Genomic DNA, 18,655 nt, shown 5'->3' with positions numbered 1-18,655 from the left:
ATTACTGCAAGGAAATAGTTGATAATAAAGTGTAGGGAAAATGAATGCTAAATTAACCTTTGTGTCGTGTTCGCTTCCAGATACCGCTGTCTCTCCTCAGCACTCAATTCTTGCAACTTGAGCTCCAAGGCCCCACTAAAGGGGATGACCAAGGCACCTGGGTCAGACTTGTCCACCCACTCTTTGATTTTTATCAACCTGTAGACAAAAAAGGGCACAGCATTATCTGGTAGTGCATGCATGACTGTACCACATTCATTATTATCAAGTAGCACATACATATTCATAAGAATTGCACGGTTTTATGATGCCATCTTTTTGTGTATAGCTTTCCAAGGTCAAGGCATTAACAGGCAGCAATTGCTTCAGGTATATGCCATAATATTTTACTGCAACTTAGTTTTACTTTAGCACATTATCTTTAGAAACTATTACACAAATATTTTAAAACTTTTAAAAGTTACACTAAATTTGTTCAGTGTTAACACCTGTGCCCTTGAAAACCTCAATTTTATGATTTATTTTCCTTACTTTACAAAGCAAATTTTTGAAAGACAAAGTTTGTTTGTATAGAAATCAGACCTAAAAGTATCAGCTAATTTTGAAGAGTCTTTGGCAAATAATTTCTTCTACCCAAATATCTATAATACTTGCTTTAGTTCCTTCTTAGATTAACAAGAAGTTACATTTGTATTGTTTTTGAGGGATATTTTTGCTAATTAAAACAAACATGTCCAGAAATACACATTAACAAACCTAGTTGATTATGTACACACTGCTCTTATAAATCTCACTTTTGTAGGATCATGAGTATAGAACTACAGATGAAAGAAATTCCTTTGAATTCAAAAGGGGTTGAAAAGCCAAATCAGTTAGGAAATTGATACCAAGTGTTATTTAAAAAGATGACTTGAACCCCTCTCCCCGCAAAGCATGGAGTATTCTGACAAAGTAGCCGTGAGAACATAAGTGAAATAAGTATAATGAATATATTAACCAGGTCCCGATCCTACCACTTTACTAGTTTTTTTCCTTGCGCAGGTTACTGAACCTTTCTAAGCCTCAGTTTCCTCATCTCTAAAAATGGAGATAGTAAGAGTACTTATATTGTAAAGAACCTAGAAAAGTAATGCCTGGCATATAGTAAACAAATATTAACAGAAATAATATCATTAATTTTCATTCTCAGATAATCACAGTATATATATATCTATAATTCTGAAATAGATTTAGTATAGAACTGAATATAGATTTCATAGAAATTTATACTAATGTATACCATGCAGAGTTCCACTAGTCTCCCATATTTAGACCAAGGTTTTAATAGCTATTATTGCAAAAAAAAAAACCCAAAAAACTGTGGCAGGAATCCTTTAAGTAATCAATGTTAAGGTCACTTTAGGGGAAAAGAAGGTCACTTTAGGGGAAAAGACACACAAGAATTAAATCACAGTCATTAACACTCACCTATCAAAGAAAATGGCGGAGAATCAGAGTTATTAGAAAATTAAAAATATATGTAGCCTACGATTTACAATGGGATAAAGGCTTGGTATATGCTTGTTTTACAAGGCTAACTATACTTTATTTATCTAATATGTCATCAGTGGTTCTTGCTCTTCATAATGCTTATTCCTTTTGGTCATATCCTTAAAAAACACACACACACACAGACCAGCCCAATAAATAGATGAATAAAGATTTGTTTTAGTGTCCTTTAAATAGGAAATCCAAGCTAGATATTTTCTTGCCAAAATGATGAAGGGCAGGTTAAGGAAAAAAAAGGGAAATTTAATTAGATATTTTGCCTATTCTAAGTTACATCACAGATTTACACTATTCAAACAAAACTGTATATTAAAATGTAACATACATTTATGGTACATCAGATACGATCAAGTATGTAATTAAAAAAAGATCACATACCAAATATAGATTCAATGAAAGTTTAACAAAGCAAGCCCATGTAAAAGGATAAAATATCATATACATTTTGTTTCATAAATATGGTCAACATAACTAATAAAGCTAGAACTGTTACGAGACAATAAGAAATAATTACTTTGGCTAAAACATCAATTCAGAATAACAATAATTCTACCCTGTCATTCTAACAGCCTTTCCTGCAGAGTCCTCAGAGGGATTATTTGCATTCCTCAGGTGCTCTATTGTACAATTCAGATGAATAAAGACTTACAAATCATTTTTCTACTGCCAATGTGAGACTTTGATCTGGTGAATACACCATTGTACCTTAACTATAATTGGCAAAAAACCTGACAGTGTAGAGCATCACAAGCTTAATAACAAAGGAGAATATCTCAAAGTGTTGACAGATGATCTTCATAATGCAGAAGCAGAGCTGGTACATTTTAGCAATAAATGAGCACTGAGGTCTAAAGGTCTCTAAAGTGACTGACATCAGACCTGCTATAGCCTCACTGAAAGAAAAAGGTACCGTAGCACTCTCCGTAAAGTGAGTTAGGTTCTTTGCCTGCAAGCTTCACTTTTGTGACTTTCACTGTCACAGAAAACACAGGGAAGATGAAAAGTGAGGTAGGTTCTTTGGTTGTCTGCTTTACTTTTGTTACTTTTACTATCAAACAAAAGTGAGAAATATCCCAAAGTGATTTTTAATTAAATATTTGAAATAAACAATGGGTAATTTAAGAAATATAACTCAATTTCAAGATTACTGATTGAAATACATAACATAACTATTAGACCTGATGGTTACAAAAGTGTGATAATGAGGCTAAGATCACAAGTTTGAACCCCATTGGGACCATTTACCTTTTGCAGAAAAATGTCTATTCTATTGCTACAAACCATGCCCCAAACTATAGTTAGTCATCTAAAGAATGTGGGCTAATGGCACATGAGGGATATTGAAAAATCAAAGTTGAGCTCAGTATCAATACTAGAAAAACAATTTCAAGTATATTCTACCAAAGTGACTGAATAATAATCTCCATATACAAACGTTAGCAGATGTCTGAAACCTATGCAATTGTTAGTGATCAAAATAATGATAATATTATCATAGGCCATCTAACTATGAGCGGAGAAGAAACATTCAAGACAACACACTGCCAAAGAGTTCAACTGTAAAGACTTTCATAAAATGTATTCATTTTACAAATTTATATGAACAGAGTAGTGCAAGAGGATCCATTCTTCTCTTATGGAGCCAGAGCCACATTGATTTCCCCAAAGTCTTATGAGTGACAAATGGGAAGAGGAACTGCCACTAGTTGTATTTCTCTCCCTGGTAATGAAGCAAAAGGACAAAGCAGGGACAATCAGTTTTAAGACTAAAAGGGTGATGCTTTGAGATACACTGGTTGTGATATGTTTGATTCTTTGGCAGAATGAGATCTTTATTATTAAGTTAGAATTAGATTTCTCAAAGACTGTGTCTCAAATTTACTTTCAGTTTTATGATCTGACTGTCTTAGCCAGTCTTGAAATACAGATTCTATAATTTGATTTTCCCAGGGTTAGTTTACATTGTATTTGTCTTCCCAGATACTAATTTTATTTCTAAAAATTCTATTTGTTTCTATTTCAAATCTACCCGCTCTTTTTTTGGAGAACATTTTACTCTTGTTTAATGAATTCTTAATCCCTTTCAATCTCTTCAGCAGATTAATTTAAAAGTTCCTTTCAGACTGCTCTAATTACTTCTAATTTCTCGGGTATAACTTTGTCCCTACCATTTGTCATCTGCTAACCTCTGACAACAATTGGCTCTTGTGTATGTGCTGTGTTGTTTTGGTGTGTGAGGTCATTTGGCAGCAGCAGTTATGTAGTTATGTTCCAAGGGAATGTGTGGTCCCCAAGTTGTTGAGATACGTATCTACGCGGTAGTTTTATGGTTGTTGCTTCTAGGAAAAGACCCATAGAGTGTCTTGGGCTCTGGGTCATTTCAAGGCTTAGCGTTTCAGCACTGGGTTTATTGGTAATGCAAATTAAGGGCCCCTACCTCCTATAGTGCAGTCAGGTCTCTTAACTTCCTGAGATTAACAGTTTCCTCCCTTGTTCAGAAGGGGTGGGAGTGGGGGCATTTTTCTAGTATCTGGTTATGGAAAGGATAGCTTTTTCTAGGCTTTATGAGCGATAGCTTTTCTAGGCTTGTTCCAGCAGCACCTGTAGCATAAGGCCTGTGCCAAATTTTTAGTCCTATATGGACATATAAACTCAGTTTTCCCTGAGGGCCATAAACTCTACTGTCAATGGGTCCTTTTTGTTTTGGGCATCTAGAGAATCCTTTTTCTTGCTTTCAAGTCCCACCAAGTGTTCTAAAAATACCACACCATCATCAACACCACCCTTTTCTGTTTTTTTTTTTCCTCTGGTGTTTCTACATATTAGAAACAAGAAGGGAATTTCTTATATTGGCTCAGTCCACCATCTTAACTCAAAGCTCTCCACACTAGAGTTAAACCTTCATTTTATTGTGTTCTAATACAATAGCTTTCAACATTTTTTGACCATCACCCACAGGAAGAAATCGATTTTATACTTGACTCAAACATATGGTGCACAGACATTATTTTTATACACATATCCAAACTGATACAGGTTTCACAAAACAATACTTACCTTTATAATGGGAAATAAAATAATCCCAATGACTATTGATATTTTGAATAAAACTAAATTCTTGCAACTTAAAATAAACCCCTGAAATAGTTTTCTCTAATATACTTTAATAAGAACTTTAATTTATTCTTTTCTATACTTCATGTCCATCTAGCCATTCAACTACCCTCAGCTACTCAAATTCTAATTATATTTTCTAAAAATCCTTTAAAGATGGCTCAATCTAGCACTAAAGCTGAGTTACATTATCATTTCTATCTTTATTGAATATTAGAACTCTCTCAAATCTGCTTATTCTACTTTACAACATCAAAGTATGTTTAAAATCTTTGAAGTTGTTACATATGGTAATATTAGGTCCTTATACACACCTTACATAGTTTTGTGTGTGAATCTAGGTCTTGACTTTTTAAAAAAAATCAGCAGTGATATGTTTCTGACTGAATATAACTGCTGGCAAGACCACATGTTAATATTCAGAAAATGATGCAACTTACACAAAGGAGGATCCAGAGCTGGTTTATTCAGTGACTTGACATCATTCAGTAAATGTTATGAAGGACCTGAACTTTACTAAGCTAGTTCCCCTCAAGTTGTTCATGGTATGGATGCACCATAAATCCAGGGGACATGGATAAACAGTGAGGTCATTTCTAGTCTCCCCCTTTATTAGAAATGTGGTTTACTCTCACTTCTATTAAAACTGTTCAGCCCGGCTGGTGTGGCTCAGTGCTTGAGTGTCAACCCATGCACCAAGAGGTTGCTGTTATTTTTTTCAAGATGACATAAACATTATTTAGTCAACCCAGTTATCTTACAAATGGCAATAAATAATACAGAAAACCTGCACTAAAAGTAATAGCACAAAATACATGCAAACTAAAACATATACCATAAATAATATTCATTCACAGTAAATAAATTAGCTCTAGAAAATAAAAAATTCCCAACTCTTAAAAATTCTTTGTTGAATAAAAGTTATTAGAATGGGTTTATTAAGGAAGTCAGTGGGGGAAGGGAGAAAGAAGAAGATATAACAAAAAGGTAATTTCTAGTATAATTGATTAGTGTCTGAAAATTAATCTCTCTTCTAAAAGAGATCCCCATCTTTGATGTAGGTAATAAACTTCAAATTTCAGTGTACTTATCCAACTTCACAGAGTTATACAGAATAACAATTACAACTCTGCTCCTCAGAGTATGGCACATCACTTGGGTGCTAGTTAGAAACACAGGATATCATAATCTGCATTTTAATAAGGTATTTCTTATGCATGTTAAACTTTCAGAAACACTGAACTAGTAAAGGACTTTGAAAATAAAAGCACATTAACTGAAAGCATAAAAATGTCTAAGATAACTCTGAAGACCAACTGGTAACTAAGCAGATGCTGACTACCTACCCCACAAACCCCACTGATACAAGAGGAACGAGAATAATAGAAAAACTCCTGCTTACATCTCCCAGGTTCAAAAACCACAAGAGGAAAAAGTCACTAGAATTTCAGGAAGTATGAGGGAAATGTTTGCTCTGAATTCCCTGCAATGTCAAAGAAGTTTCAGATTCATAGAAAAATTAACTGACAGAATTATCTAAAAATAATTAATTTAGACAGTTTCTTACTTTATAAGACACAATTATCCCTCTCTCATTCTAATAAGCCTTAATACCTGGGAAAACATATGTAGTAAGTTAGCTTTAGAGTCTAGATTCAAATTACAAGAAGTGATTCCAGCAGAGAGGACTTTCATGGACTCTGAGTTCATAACAAGTAAAAGGGATATTACCACAAATTGTTTGCTATGAGGGCCTCACAGAACCACTCTCTGGAAAACCACATTCATTTTGTGGTCACTATGATAAAATGGTATTTGTATCCATACATAACTACATATATATGTATATGTGTGTGCATAGAAAAGAAAAATTCTAGAGAAATGCACATTCCTTTTGCAGCAAATAAACAATGGGTTTCAGGTTTTCTGTTTCAAGGATTAACAAGCTTTCTGACTCTAATGGCAACTGGAAGGTTATGAGGAAATTGAAATGATAGGTGTTATGACAAGCAGACAACCTTAAAAGCAAATTGGAAAAATTGGAATATATCGATCCCAACACTTTGGGCTCACCATGACTCTGGGATTTCTTCTCTTAATATGCTTTAAAAAATGCAATTAATCTGTGTAACATGTAACAACTGTATGGAAATATTTTCTATAATAAAAAGGCCCCCTTAAAAAAACCTCTTGCAATGAATAAGCAAGAGGAAACATCAAGGTGAATTAGTTGAGTAAATCATAGTAATCACATTCTCCAGCTGGCAACTTGTTTGAGAGTGGGCACAGGAACCAGTTCTGGTCAATGGGGCAAGAGGAAAAACCTAGGGAAAGATCAAAAGTTTCCTTTGGCTCTTAAAAAGATGAGTCTCTGCTGTCCATTCTGTCTGGATCTTATCCCAGGAATGCCAGAATTTTGTGACCTCAAGAGTGGAAGTGGGGAAAGATGAGAAAACACCTTTTTTCTTGATAATATAACAGGACATTGAATTAACCAACCCTGGAGACAAACTACCCTGGATCTTATTAATATGTACTGGGATTGTCTTTGTTATTGTAGCTGAAAGCATTCTCATAATCCTCATTAAGCATATGACTGCAGCTCCTCTTAACAATGGTTTAACCCCAATTTATTATTTTTTGTTGTTGTTAATCCTCACCCAAGGATACTCTTCCATTGATTTTTAGAGAGACTGGAAGGGAGAGAGGAAATGGGGGAGAGAGAGAGAAAGAGAGAGAGAGGTGAGAACCTGTAACCCAGGTATGTACCCTTCCTTGACAAGAACCAAACCCTCAACCTTTGGTACCCTCGACCTCTGGTGTGTGGGTCGATGGTCTAACCACTGAGTATACAGCCAGTGCTCCAATTTATTAAAAAAATTTTTTTTTTTTGTTAATCCTTACCCGAGAATATTTCCCCATTGATTTTTAGAGAGAGTGGGAAAGACAGAGAGAAATATCTATGTGAGAGAAACACATCAGTTGGTTGCCTCCTGCACGGCCCAAACCAGGGCCCGGGCCTGGGAGGAGCCTGCAACCTAGGTACCCTTGATCAGAATCAAACCGGGGACCCTTTGGTCCGCAGGCACTCTATCCACTGAGTCAAACTGGCCAGGGCCCAATTTATTCTTTAAGAAACTATTTCTTGTAGAGTTTTCTCTGAGCTTACATATGGATAAAAGCTTTTACTATCCACATGATACCCTATACTATAAATTACCCATTTTCTTATCTCCTCCCACTACACATTAAAACAAAACATCTTGAGAACAGGAGCTTGTCTTTGTTCCCTGATATATCCTCAGAACTCTCCTAGCACAGCACCTGGAACATAGTGGGTGTTGAAACATTTACTGAATGAATAAGATGGTGGACATAGTTTAGCTAATACCAGTAACTAGTTGAGTGACCACAAGGCAGTTATTTAAGGCCTTTTAGCTTTAATTTACTCATCTGCAAACTAATGAGTAGTTTTCAAACTGTTCTGGGTTCCCTAAAGATGCTTCCAAGGTGCTAGGAGAAGAAAGGATAGAGAGCAAGGGAAGAAGAATCAGGGAGGCTCTGCAACCTCCACTCTTGCATTTCAACCAGAGCTGCATAATTGTATTTCTTCTTCTTTTTTTTAAAGATATTGTTGTTGTTAATCTTCACCAGAGGATATCTATAAAAATAAAAGTGTCATATGCTAATTAGACCAGACAGCTGAATAATCTTCTGGACGTTCTTCCGGACAAAGCCATGGAGGCGGGGGCCGAGGCAGAGGCGGTTAGGGGCGATCAGGCAGCAGGAGAGCAGTTAGGGGTGATCAGACAGGCAAGCGAGTGGTTAAGGGAGATCAGGCAGGCAGGCAGGCAGGCCAGCGGTTAGGAGCCAGTGGTCCTGGATTGTGAGAGGGATGCCCGACTGCCAGTTTAGGCCCGATCCCGCAGGGATTCCTGTGGGATCGGGCCTAAACTGGCAGTTGGACATCCCCCAAGGGGTTCCGGATTACGAAAGGGTGCAGGCTGGGCTGAGGGACACCCCCCCATGCACGAATTTAGTGCACTGGGCCTCTAGTCCTATATAATAAAAGCTTAATATGCTAAGTGTCGTTCGACCGTTCGACCAGTCACTATGACGTGCACTGACCACCAGGGAGCAGACGCTCCGACTGGTAGGTTAGCTTGCTGCTGGGGTCCGGCCGATCAGGACTGGGCTAGACGAGGCCGGACACGCCCTGGAGCCCTCCCGCGGTCCCTCCCCAGCCAGCCAATCTCCCGTGGTCCCTCCCCAGCCTCTAAAATATTGCTTATAATTAATTAATTTTTTTTCAATGTGCATGAATCTATATATATATATAAAAGACTAATATGCCAAGTGTCTGACCATCTGACCGGTCACTATGATGCACACTGACCACCAGGGGACAGATGCACAACGCAGGAACTGCCATGATGCACACAGTGAAACTGCACCATGGACCTAGCACCCACAAAGCAACACTTGGCTTCCCCCAAGTGGGACATAGGCCCCGCCACCACACTGAGCAATAGCCCACCAAATCGCAGCTGACACTGTTGAAACCCCATGGCACAAAATGTAGCCCACAGCCCAGCCCAGCCCAGAAATGGTGGGTGTGGGCGTCAGGTAAAAATGTCATGTAGCAACACCCGGCTTCCTCTCCCTAGCAACGACTAGCCTCCTTGCAGTTTCTTCAGCCCAGGAACATGACTTGCTTTATAGCCAGGTGCAAACATTTCACACTGTAACCAAATGTTTGTGAAGTGTTTTCCCATGCCTCGTTTCATTTGATCCTTACAGAAGTCCTGGAGTAGGTAGATAGGAGACTCGATGGAATCCTATTTTCTTTTTATTAGCCAGAAAATGGAGATTTAGAAAGTTTAGAAACTTGATCTGACTGAAAAGAAGTAAGAAATGGTGGACCTTGAAAATGACTTCAGGTTTTCTTACTGCGCAGAATATAGTCAAACACTACTGCAGTTAAATATTTTACCCTTTTTCTCCCTGTGTGATCTATAATAATAATCTGCTTCGTGTTGATATTTACTTCTGTGTTGCTGACAATTACCTAAAAGAGAAGTTGGAGTGCTTCACTGGGCTGGAAAAAGTTTAGCTAAATCAGAAAGTAGGTCTAATTAAGCAAGTTTATTCTATATAAGTAAAAGGCTAAGCTGACTCGCGCATGTGTGATATATATAAAGCTCTCACTGGTGCCAATCGCATGCGTGTGATTCGATGTGTCATTGTTGGTCGTAAATTTGGTTGACACTTCTATTATAGAGAAAGGGCGAATAGTGATATTAAAATATTTCTTCTAATTTCTTTTCAATGTGCATGAATTCATGCACTGGGCCTACAGTATATATGTATTTTATGTATTTTTATTGATTTCAGAAAGGAAGGGAGAGGGAGAGAGAGAAATGATGAGAGAGAATCATTGATTGGCTGCTTCCTGCACACCCCCACACTGGGGATCTAGACCACATGTGCCCTGACCAGGAATCAAACAGTGATCTCCTAGTTCACAGGTCAATGTTCAACCACTGAGCCATGCCAGCTGGGCCACCAGAGTGAGAGGGAGGGTGGGTAGAAGGGAGGGGTGGAGGGAGGGGGAGAAAGCGAGAGAGAGAGACTGGTTGCCTCCCAGGACCTGACCAGGGCCAGGGATCACACCTGCAACCCAGGTACATGTCCTTGATTGGAATCAAACCCAAGACCCTTCAGTCCGCAAGCTGACATTCTAACCACTGAGCAAACCAGCTAGGGCTGTTTTACCATATTTTAATAAAAGCCTCTCCTTTCCTATTTTTTTGTCACTCCCTATTCCCTCACCTTGACTTACTTTTCTTTATAGCACTTATGATCTTAATGTTTACTGTCTTCCTCCCAGCATTGGTGAACCCTCTTTACCCAGTTATTAGGGCAAGGAGCCTTTTGAATATTTTGTTCACTGCATTATTTCCAGCACCACTTATAATAGTGCCTGGCACAGCAGATGCTAGGTGAATGTTGGGTGGATCAGTGAATAAGAGTAAATTAAGTTGAAAGTTAATCTAAAAAAGAATAGGTAAACAAACACTTGGAAGTGCATACATATGATTCTTACAGACCTTAGCTACCTGTCTTTTCTGGCAGAGTCAACCTATAGACATTAATAAGCTATAGTTGACTTGACCAGGAGATATGCATGTTTATTAGCTAGAATGGTGAAGTTTAAAATCATACCAACAGAAATAGAGGAAGCATACCTAATTCAAGTTCAATTATATAAACAAAAATTCATAGTATAGTGGGGTTATTTTGATTCCCAAGATAATCTGTGGCTTAATCTACTTGTAATTCAAATCTGAACATCAAGGTTCATTATGAATGTACCAAAATGAGCATCTCAAATGTTAAGATGTTCCCTGAGTCTCAGGCTACTAATTTATGATTTGTGTTCATCTTAAGTAGCCCCAAGCTGGGTACATTTTTGACACTTTAGAGTAGTGTTTCTCAAAATATAAGTTTCTGGATCACCTGTGAATCCAGAACTCTATAAGAAAACATAGATTTATAATCTCTGGAAGTAGGATTTGCACCCAATCCTTACAACACTTTGCACTCTGATGGCTGAGCTACTATTTTTGAATCTCTGCCTTCTTTTTATTGTTGCAATTCTATGTTCTAGTCTTAAATATTACATATAGAAATATTCTGTAATTAAAGTTGTCATGAAGTACGAAACCAATTATTTACAGCTTGAGACCATAAAAAACTCTGTCAGCTGCAAGAATACTTCCCAACTATGTTATGATCCTATAGATAAGATGAAATTACTTTTGGCCATGGGACCCAGGGATAAACTATTTTTCCTTCCACTTTTGTGCAAAGAGGAAGACACCAGGTTTATACAATCCATAATCAAAATATAAACTTATAGGGGGAGTTACATATCTTGATTTAACTACCACAGATATATTTTTTGAGAGAATGTAGATGGTATCAGAAATGAAACTTCCACATCCAGATTCCTTATGAAGATAAAGACTACCCTCTGATATCTTGAGAGAGGAGAGAAGATGCTTGAAATAAGAGTGAGTACATGTAGTATATATGCGGGGGGGGGGGAGACAGAGAGGAAAGGAAGGAGGGAGAAAGAGACAGAGAGGGAGAGAGTGAGGGAGGGAGAGGGAGAGAGAAAAAGAGGGAGGGGAGGGAAAGAGAGAGGAGAGAGTGGGTGAGGGAAGGAGAGAATGCATTGCAACACGTGTCATAATGATGCATAGTGTGTCAAGAAATGCAGAATCATAAACATGATAAAAACTTCAGTATTGAGTCTTTTTGAGATTGGCCTAAACTTATGAAGGGCTTATCCTATATAATAAAAGCCTAACATGCAAATCGACCAAATGGAACAATCAGCCAAACAACCGGTTGCTATGTTGCACACTGACCACCAGGGGGCAGATGCTCAATGCAGGAGCTGCCCCCAGCCCACAGGCCCCAGGCTAGCCAAGGCAGGTGCCAGCGGGGGCCCTCCGATCACCCCGCTGGTCACCCCACAGATCAGCCCTGATCACAGGCCAGGCCTAGGGACCCTACCCGTGCATAAATTTCGTGCACCGGGCCTCTAATAAATTATAAAAACTAAACGAAGACGGGAATATATTTAACAAAAGAAGTGTACTTGTACATGAAAACTACAAAGCATTGTTGACAGACATTAAAGGCAGTAAGTGGAAATAAGTGTGTTCATGGATTTGAAGACAATATTGTTAAGATGGCAATATTCCCAAAATTGATCAACAGATTCAATGTAATCTATCAAAATTCCAGCTGCCTTTTGGCAGAAATTGATAGGCTCATTCTAAAATTTATATAAAAAATAAAAAAATCCAAGTAACCAAAACAATTTTGAAAAAGAAAATTGGGGACGTATTTTTCTAGTGAAAAACTACTATAAGACTACAGTAATCAAGACTACATAGCACTGGCATAAGGCTAGACATATAGATCAATGGGACAGAATGGAGAGTTCAGAAATAAACTCCATACAACTACAATCAATTGATTTTAAAAATATTTTAATTGTGGTAGAAAAAAACCCATAAAATGTACCATCTTAATTATGTAGTTTAGTAGCATTAACTATATTCACACTGTTGTGTAATGCATCTTGAGAACTTTTTCATCTTGCAAACTGAAATTTTATACCCATTGAACACCTACCTGTTTCTCACCCCAGCCCAGCCCCTCATTCTACTTTCTGTTTCTATAAGTTTAACTATTTTAGACACCTCCTACAGGTAGAGTTATATAGTTTTTGCGACTGGCTTATTTCACTTAGCATAATATCCTCAAGGTTCATCCATGTTGTAGCATGACAGGATTTCCTTCTACTTTAAGGCTGAATAATATTTCATTGTATTTATAGATCACATTTTATTTATCCACTCATTCACTGGAGGTCATTTGGATTGTTTTACTTGTTGATTATTGTGAACAAGGCTGCAAAGAACATGGGTATGCAGATATCTCTTCAAGATCCTGTTTTTAATTTTTTTGGACATATACCCAGAAGTAGGATTGCTGCATTATATGGTAATTATATTTTTAGTTTTAAAAGAAACCTCCATACTGTTTTTCATAGTGGTTACACCATTTTTCATTCCTACCAACACTGTACCAGTGTTCCAATTTCTCCACATCTTTGCCAATACTTATTTTCTTTTTATAGTGGCCATTTTAATTGATGTGAAATGATTTATATCTCATGGTTTTGATTCACATTTCTCTAATAATTAGTAATGTTGAACATCTTTTCATATGCTTGTTGGCCACTTGTAGATCTTCTTAGGAGAAAGGTTTATTCAATCCTTTACCCATTTTTTAAATTGGATTGTTTTTGTTTGTTATTGAGTTTATGTTATAGTCAACCAATATTTACAAGGGTACTAAAACAAATGGGGAAAGAATAGTCTGACCTTCTTTTAGAGATAGTAGTGACTAGTAGAAAAAGCATAGAGTTTGAAGTAAGGCAAATATCAATTCAAATTCCAGCTAAATCGCATACTAGTTATAAGATCCTGGGAAAATCATTAAAGCTTCCTGAACCTTAGTTTAATCACCTGTAACACAATACCTATCCTCACAGGTAAATACAGTCTTAAGGTGCCTAGAACACAGGAGGCCTTCAAACATTAGTCCCTAATCTTAGCTGTCTCCTATCAGTGAGGGGTCATTCATTCTCAATAATTACTGCAGAGTTAAAAATACTGTTAGATTGCCTGCATGGAAAGAATGAGAGTTCTTTTTAAAAACCGGGTCTGTATTTCTGGGAAGAAGTCTTGCCTAAACAATTCTGTATATATAGGGAGGTAACTAGAAGGGAAAGAATTCAAGCACAATGACTACAAAAATATACATTAACTGTGTGTACTAATAAGCATTATGCTAGATCTTGGGAATGCAACTTTAAAAAGGGGGTGTAGGGAGGGAAGGAAAAACTACATAATTATAAAAGAGCATAAGTGACATGACAGGAAGTAATGTGCCACAGACATAATGAGGAGAGGGGTGCACAATCTCAAGGAAGATTTTGAAAAAAGAAACCAATACACTTAATGATGTTTTCAGTTATCTATCTATCTATCTATCTATCTATCTATCTATCTATCTATGCCTAAGCAACCATCCAACCATTCGACCGGTAGCTATGATGCACACTGACCATCAGGGGGCAGACACTCAACACCGAGCTGCAGTGACTTGGCAGCTGCGGTTTTCGGGTGACGCACCTGGAACCAGAGAGGAGGGAGCCCGATTCTGGGTTGCGTCACCCGAGAACTGCCCTCTTGCAACCCAGGACCCTTTGGGGGATGTCAGAGAGCCAGTTTCGGCCTGATTCCTGCAGGCCAGACCAAGGGACCCCACTGGTGCACAAATTCATGCACCAGGCCTCTAGTATAATTATAACATTTCCTCAAGTTAATTTAGTTATAATAGAACAAGCAGAAAAGGAAAGAATGTTTCTTCATGATAGAGCTGAAACTCACTGGGGCCAGTAAAAAAGAAACCCCCAAGGGAAAAATTAATATGGGTATGTATGTCAGAATCCATTTGCACAGACCTTCTTTCCCAAATGGATCCTTCTTCCTGAAGTTGTTCTTAATTCAGCCTCTGGAGGATGCCTCCATCTTCCAACAAAGAAGACCATTCCCTCATGATTCCATTAATCCAAGCCTCTATTACCATGTGGGGAACATGTGAATTTCACAAAGGAGTAGACACAGAAGGATACACACCAAAGAAAAATAGGCATTGTGAAAAAGGGAAAGTCACTGTTTCTGTGTCTTTTGAGAAAAGGGATTTGGGGGCAGGGAAGAAACAAGAAGCACTATAAAAGAGAAAAGCTCTTATGCAAACTTCAATAGTTGCAAATAGGTGCATGAAACTATTCTTATCTATATATATAAAAGCCCAGCGACGGAACGGCAGAATGACCAGAATGACCGGTGGCTATGACATGCACTGCAGCAGCCAACCAGCCTGATCTGGGCCCCGATCGGGCCCCCCCCCCCCCCATGGTCAGCCCGGCCCCCAATCAGCCCCCAACACCCTGATTGGGGAAGGGGCCAGCCGCCAACTGCCAATGGCCCCTCTCCCTGCTGGCCCAGCCCGATGGGTCCCCATTGGGGCGGCTGGCCAGACCCCACCCATGCACGAATTCGTGCACCAGGCCTCTAGTTAACATATATTTTCAACAGTGCTAAATGACACCATGTTAGAGAAAAAGTGAAGGGCCTTTTCCCTACAGTGTGGTATGCAATCTGTGGCAAAACTTTCAGCTGCTCCTAAAATAACTTATTCTCTATTGTAGGAATGTTTAACAAAATTCAGTGTGCATAGTCTTAAAGTGCAAATTTGCTTAATGGAATATTTTTAACAGAAGAAAAGGAATAATTGGGAAACATGTGGAAGTAGAATCACATCTATCAAAATTTGTAGTTGATGTCATAGCTTGTCCTATGAAGCAATAATAAACCAGAGTCTATTATTTTACTGAAAAGACATTGTATGCAAAACCAACTTTAAAAAAATATATTTTATTGATTTCAGAGAAAAAGGAAGAGGGAGTGAGTTAGAAACATCATCGATGAGAGAATCACTGATCGGCTGCCTCCTGCATGCCCCACAGTGGGGATCCAGCCTGCAACCCGGGCATGTGCCCTGATCAGGAATTGAACCATGACCTCCTGGTTCTTCGGTCGATGCTCAACCACTGAGCCACGCTGGCTGGGCCAAAACTAACTTTTAAAATACAAAAGTTAATTCATTTTAATGGCAGGTTCCTATAATAAAAGGACTCTCACAGGCAATACCTTTGCAAAGGGAGGCATTATAGAATATGGTTACAGAGAACTGGGGCCAAACAGAGCAGGGATCCTAGTCATGTCATGGAAGCTTTCTCAAGTCTGTTTTCTCACCTGTACGTGAAGATAGTAACAGCCATCTACTTCAGAGGGTTGTGAAGATTCAATGAGAAAGTGCACATGAAATGCTTAGCTTGGTATCTGGCACAAGGTAAGTGCTCAACATATATGTACAGGGTGGGGCAAAAGTAGGTTTACAGCTGTGAGTACATGAAACAGTTTATTCTTGTACTATTATTCATTAATTATTGTATTATTTTCCATATGCACAACTATAAACCTACTTTTGTCACACCCTGTAGATGAGCTATTATTACTTATAAAGTGAAGTATGGCTTTGTTTCTTTTAAGGCTCAATGTTCAGACCACAATTTCTTAAGCAGAATTGTGTTTATTTACCTGTACTCCAGCTATTAATCAGATTTATTCTGAGAAGGCAGGTCTAAGTACTAACCATTACAATATTTACTTAAAGGCATTTTTATTTATTTTTCTCCTTAAACTGTCCTGTCTGCTGTATAAGAAAAATGGCAAGTTTTGCTACTCATTGCTGAATGATATTCCCATACTTTCTAAGGAGCAAAGAATTTACGTAGGTTGTAGATATCACATATGAAATAGAATTGAGATAAACCCAGTAGGAAGCATACTTGACTATGCTATAATTTCTAAGACAATATTATTCAAAGTAGTCAGTCTAGTAACCACGTGTTTCTTGTACAAAAAGCAGCTTCTCACAACCTGTTCACTTGCCATAATGGAAAAGACAAAACTAATGGAACATTTATTCCTTTGCTCCTGTTCCCAATTCAAATGTTTCTCTCTGTCACCCTGATGCATTGCCTGCTATATTTACCTACTGTTTTAAATAAATTCACTTGAAAAGTGTACTCATTTTTTTAATGGTGCTTTCTGATGAACAGTTATTCATTATAATGAAACCCAATTTTTCCTTTTATGGTTAGTGCATTTTGTTTCTCATTCAAGATATCTTTGCCTAACCTAACGCGTGAAGATACGCTCCTGGGTTTCAATGAAGGACTATGGACTTAGAAAAGGCAGAGTGAACATGTTTAAAGCACACCAGGATGCCCTACAGATGAAAAGAAGCTGCAGAGTTGAGGATGATAAGCTAGGAGACTGCGCCCTAACTCAAAGATGAAGTGATGAGGGTGTAGTCTTGGTTGATAAGCAGTGCAATTGAAGAGGAAGGGATGAAGAAGGGCCATATTTAGAAGAAAAAAAGATAGAATTTAGTGATTAAGTGACTATGGTGTATGAAAGATTTTAAAAGAATTTTAAGAACTTATACCTAAAAGATTCAAAGATTGCTAGGATGACTAACAAAGATTAGTAGATTCCACTATGATTGGATTATAGGGAAAAAATAAGTTTAGTTTTATAAATATTTAGCTTCATAATGAAAATGGAGCAACCAAATGCAATTTTTTTATTGACAGTCAGGAATAAAGAAACTTGAAAAGGGCTAAGAGGTGAAACTAAGGCTGTAGGTTTGCGAATCATTAGCCGAGAACAGTGCTCCTCAAAGTAACATCCATGTACCAGCAGCACCTAGAACTTGCTGGACATGACAATTCTCAGGCCCCATCCCAGATCTATTGAATCAGAAACTCGGGGCGGGGCAGGGGTGGGGGTGGGGATGACAGCAATCTGTGTTTTAAGAAATCCTCCAGATGATTTGGATGCATACTAAAGTTTGAGAACCACCAATATATAGATTAGAGTTGAAGGCATTGAAGGCCAAGGGCAAGGGAAAAAAATTAATAGTCACTCAATTACTGATCCCTAGGGAAGAGGTGTGGCAGAGAAAAATCAGTAAAGAGAAAGATTACAAGTGAAGACTAACATACCTATTACCCAAAAGCCAAGCAAAAGAGAATGCCATCAAGTGTCTAAGCACAGTTTATTCTGAAAGAGCAGAGACAGAAAAACAGAAACAGGTACACAGAATGGAGTGCTCTTTCATCTATGTTGGACCCCTCCACTCCTCCTCCCCATGGGGGTAATACTGTTTTGAGGAAAAATATTACTCAGGATATATTTTCCATACTAGTTTTTGTTTAAATAAGGGAAATCTGCAAACAAAGTAATACAAATATTACTATACAACCACATTTCTTTTAATCGGAAAGGAGCAACTGACAGGTATCTTACATATATAATTTCATGTAATACCTAGATGACTCTTTCAAAGGAAAGCAGAGAATGGGCTGCAGTGTAAAAGGCAAGCAGGGTCAAAATAAGTTGTTCTAAGGATTGGAGAAGTGACACCATGCTTATATGCTGATGGGAAAAACTGACAATGTGGGAGAGAAGGAACCACTGCAGTGGGTGAATGGGAACATACAATCACGTGCACAACTGAAAGGCTGTCTTGGTTAAGTGCATAGACCTGGGGTCAGTAAATCACTGCATATTTTTGTATGGCCCACAGGGTGAGAATGGTTTTTACATTTTTAAAAAAGTGAATCATTTTGATTCTCAGGAAGTAGGTAGGTAAATGTGTGGGTTAGTTTGAGCATTACAGGACTTCTTTTCTTTCAGAGGAGACATACTTT

General features: G+C 38.0%; 1 protein-coding gene across 1 annotated transcript in view; it reads right to left on the bottom strand.

Moving 5' to 3' along the window:
• Window positions 1-18,655, bottom strand: part of OLA1 (Obg like ATPase 1) — a 153,449-nt gene that overhangs the window by 6,881 nt on the left and 127,913 nt on the right. The window contains exon 8 of the mRNA XM_079782405.1: window positions 58-198. Coding sequence (XP_079638531.1) covers window positions 58-198 — 141 coding nt within the window. The remainder of the gene's footprint in view (window positions 1-57; window positions 199-18,655) is intronic.

The sequence above is a fragment of the Cnephaeus nilssonii genome (genome assembly GCF_951640355.1).
Source record: "Cnephaeus nilssonii genome assembly, chromosome: 10".
NCBI classification, from domain to species: domain Eukaryota; kingdom Metazoa; phylum Chordata; class Mammalia; order Chiroptera; family Vespertilionidae; genus Cnephaeus; species Cnephaeus nilssonii.
This window is presented reverse-complemented; position numbering and strand designations above follow the sequence as displayed.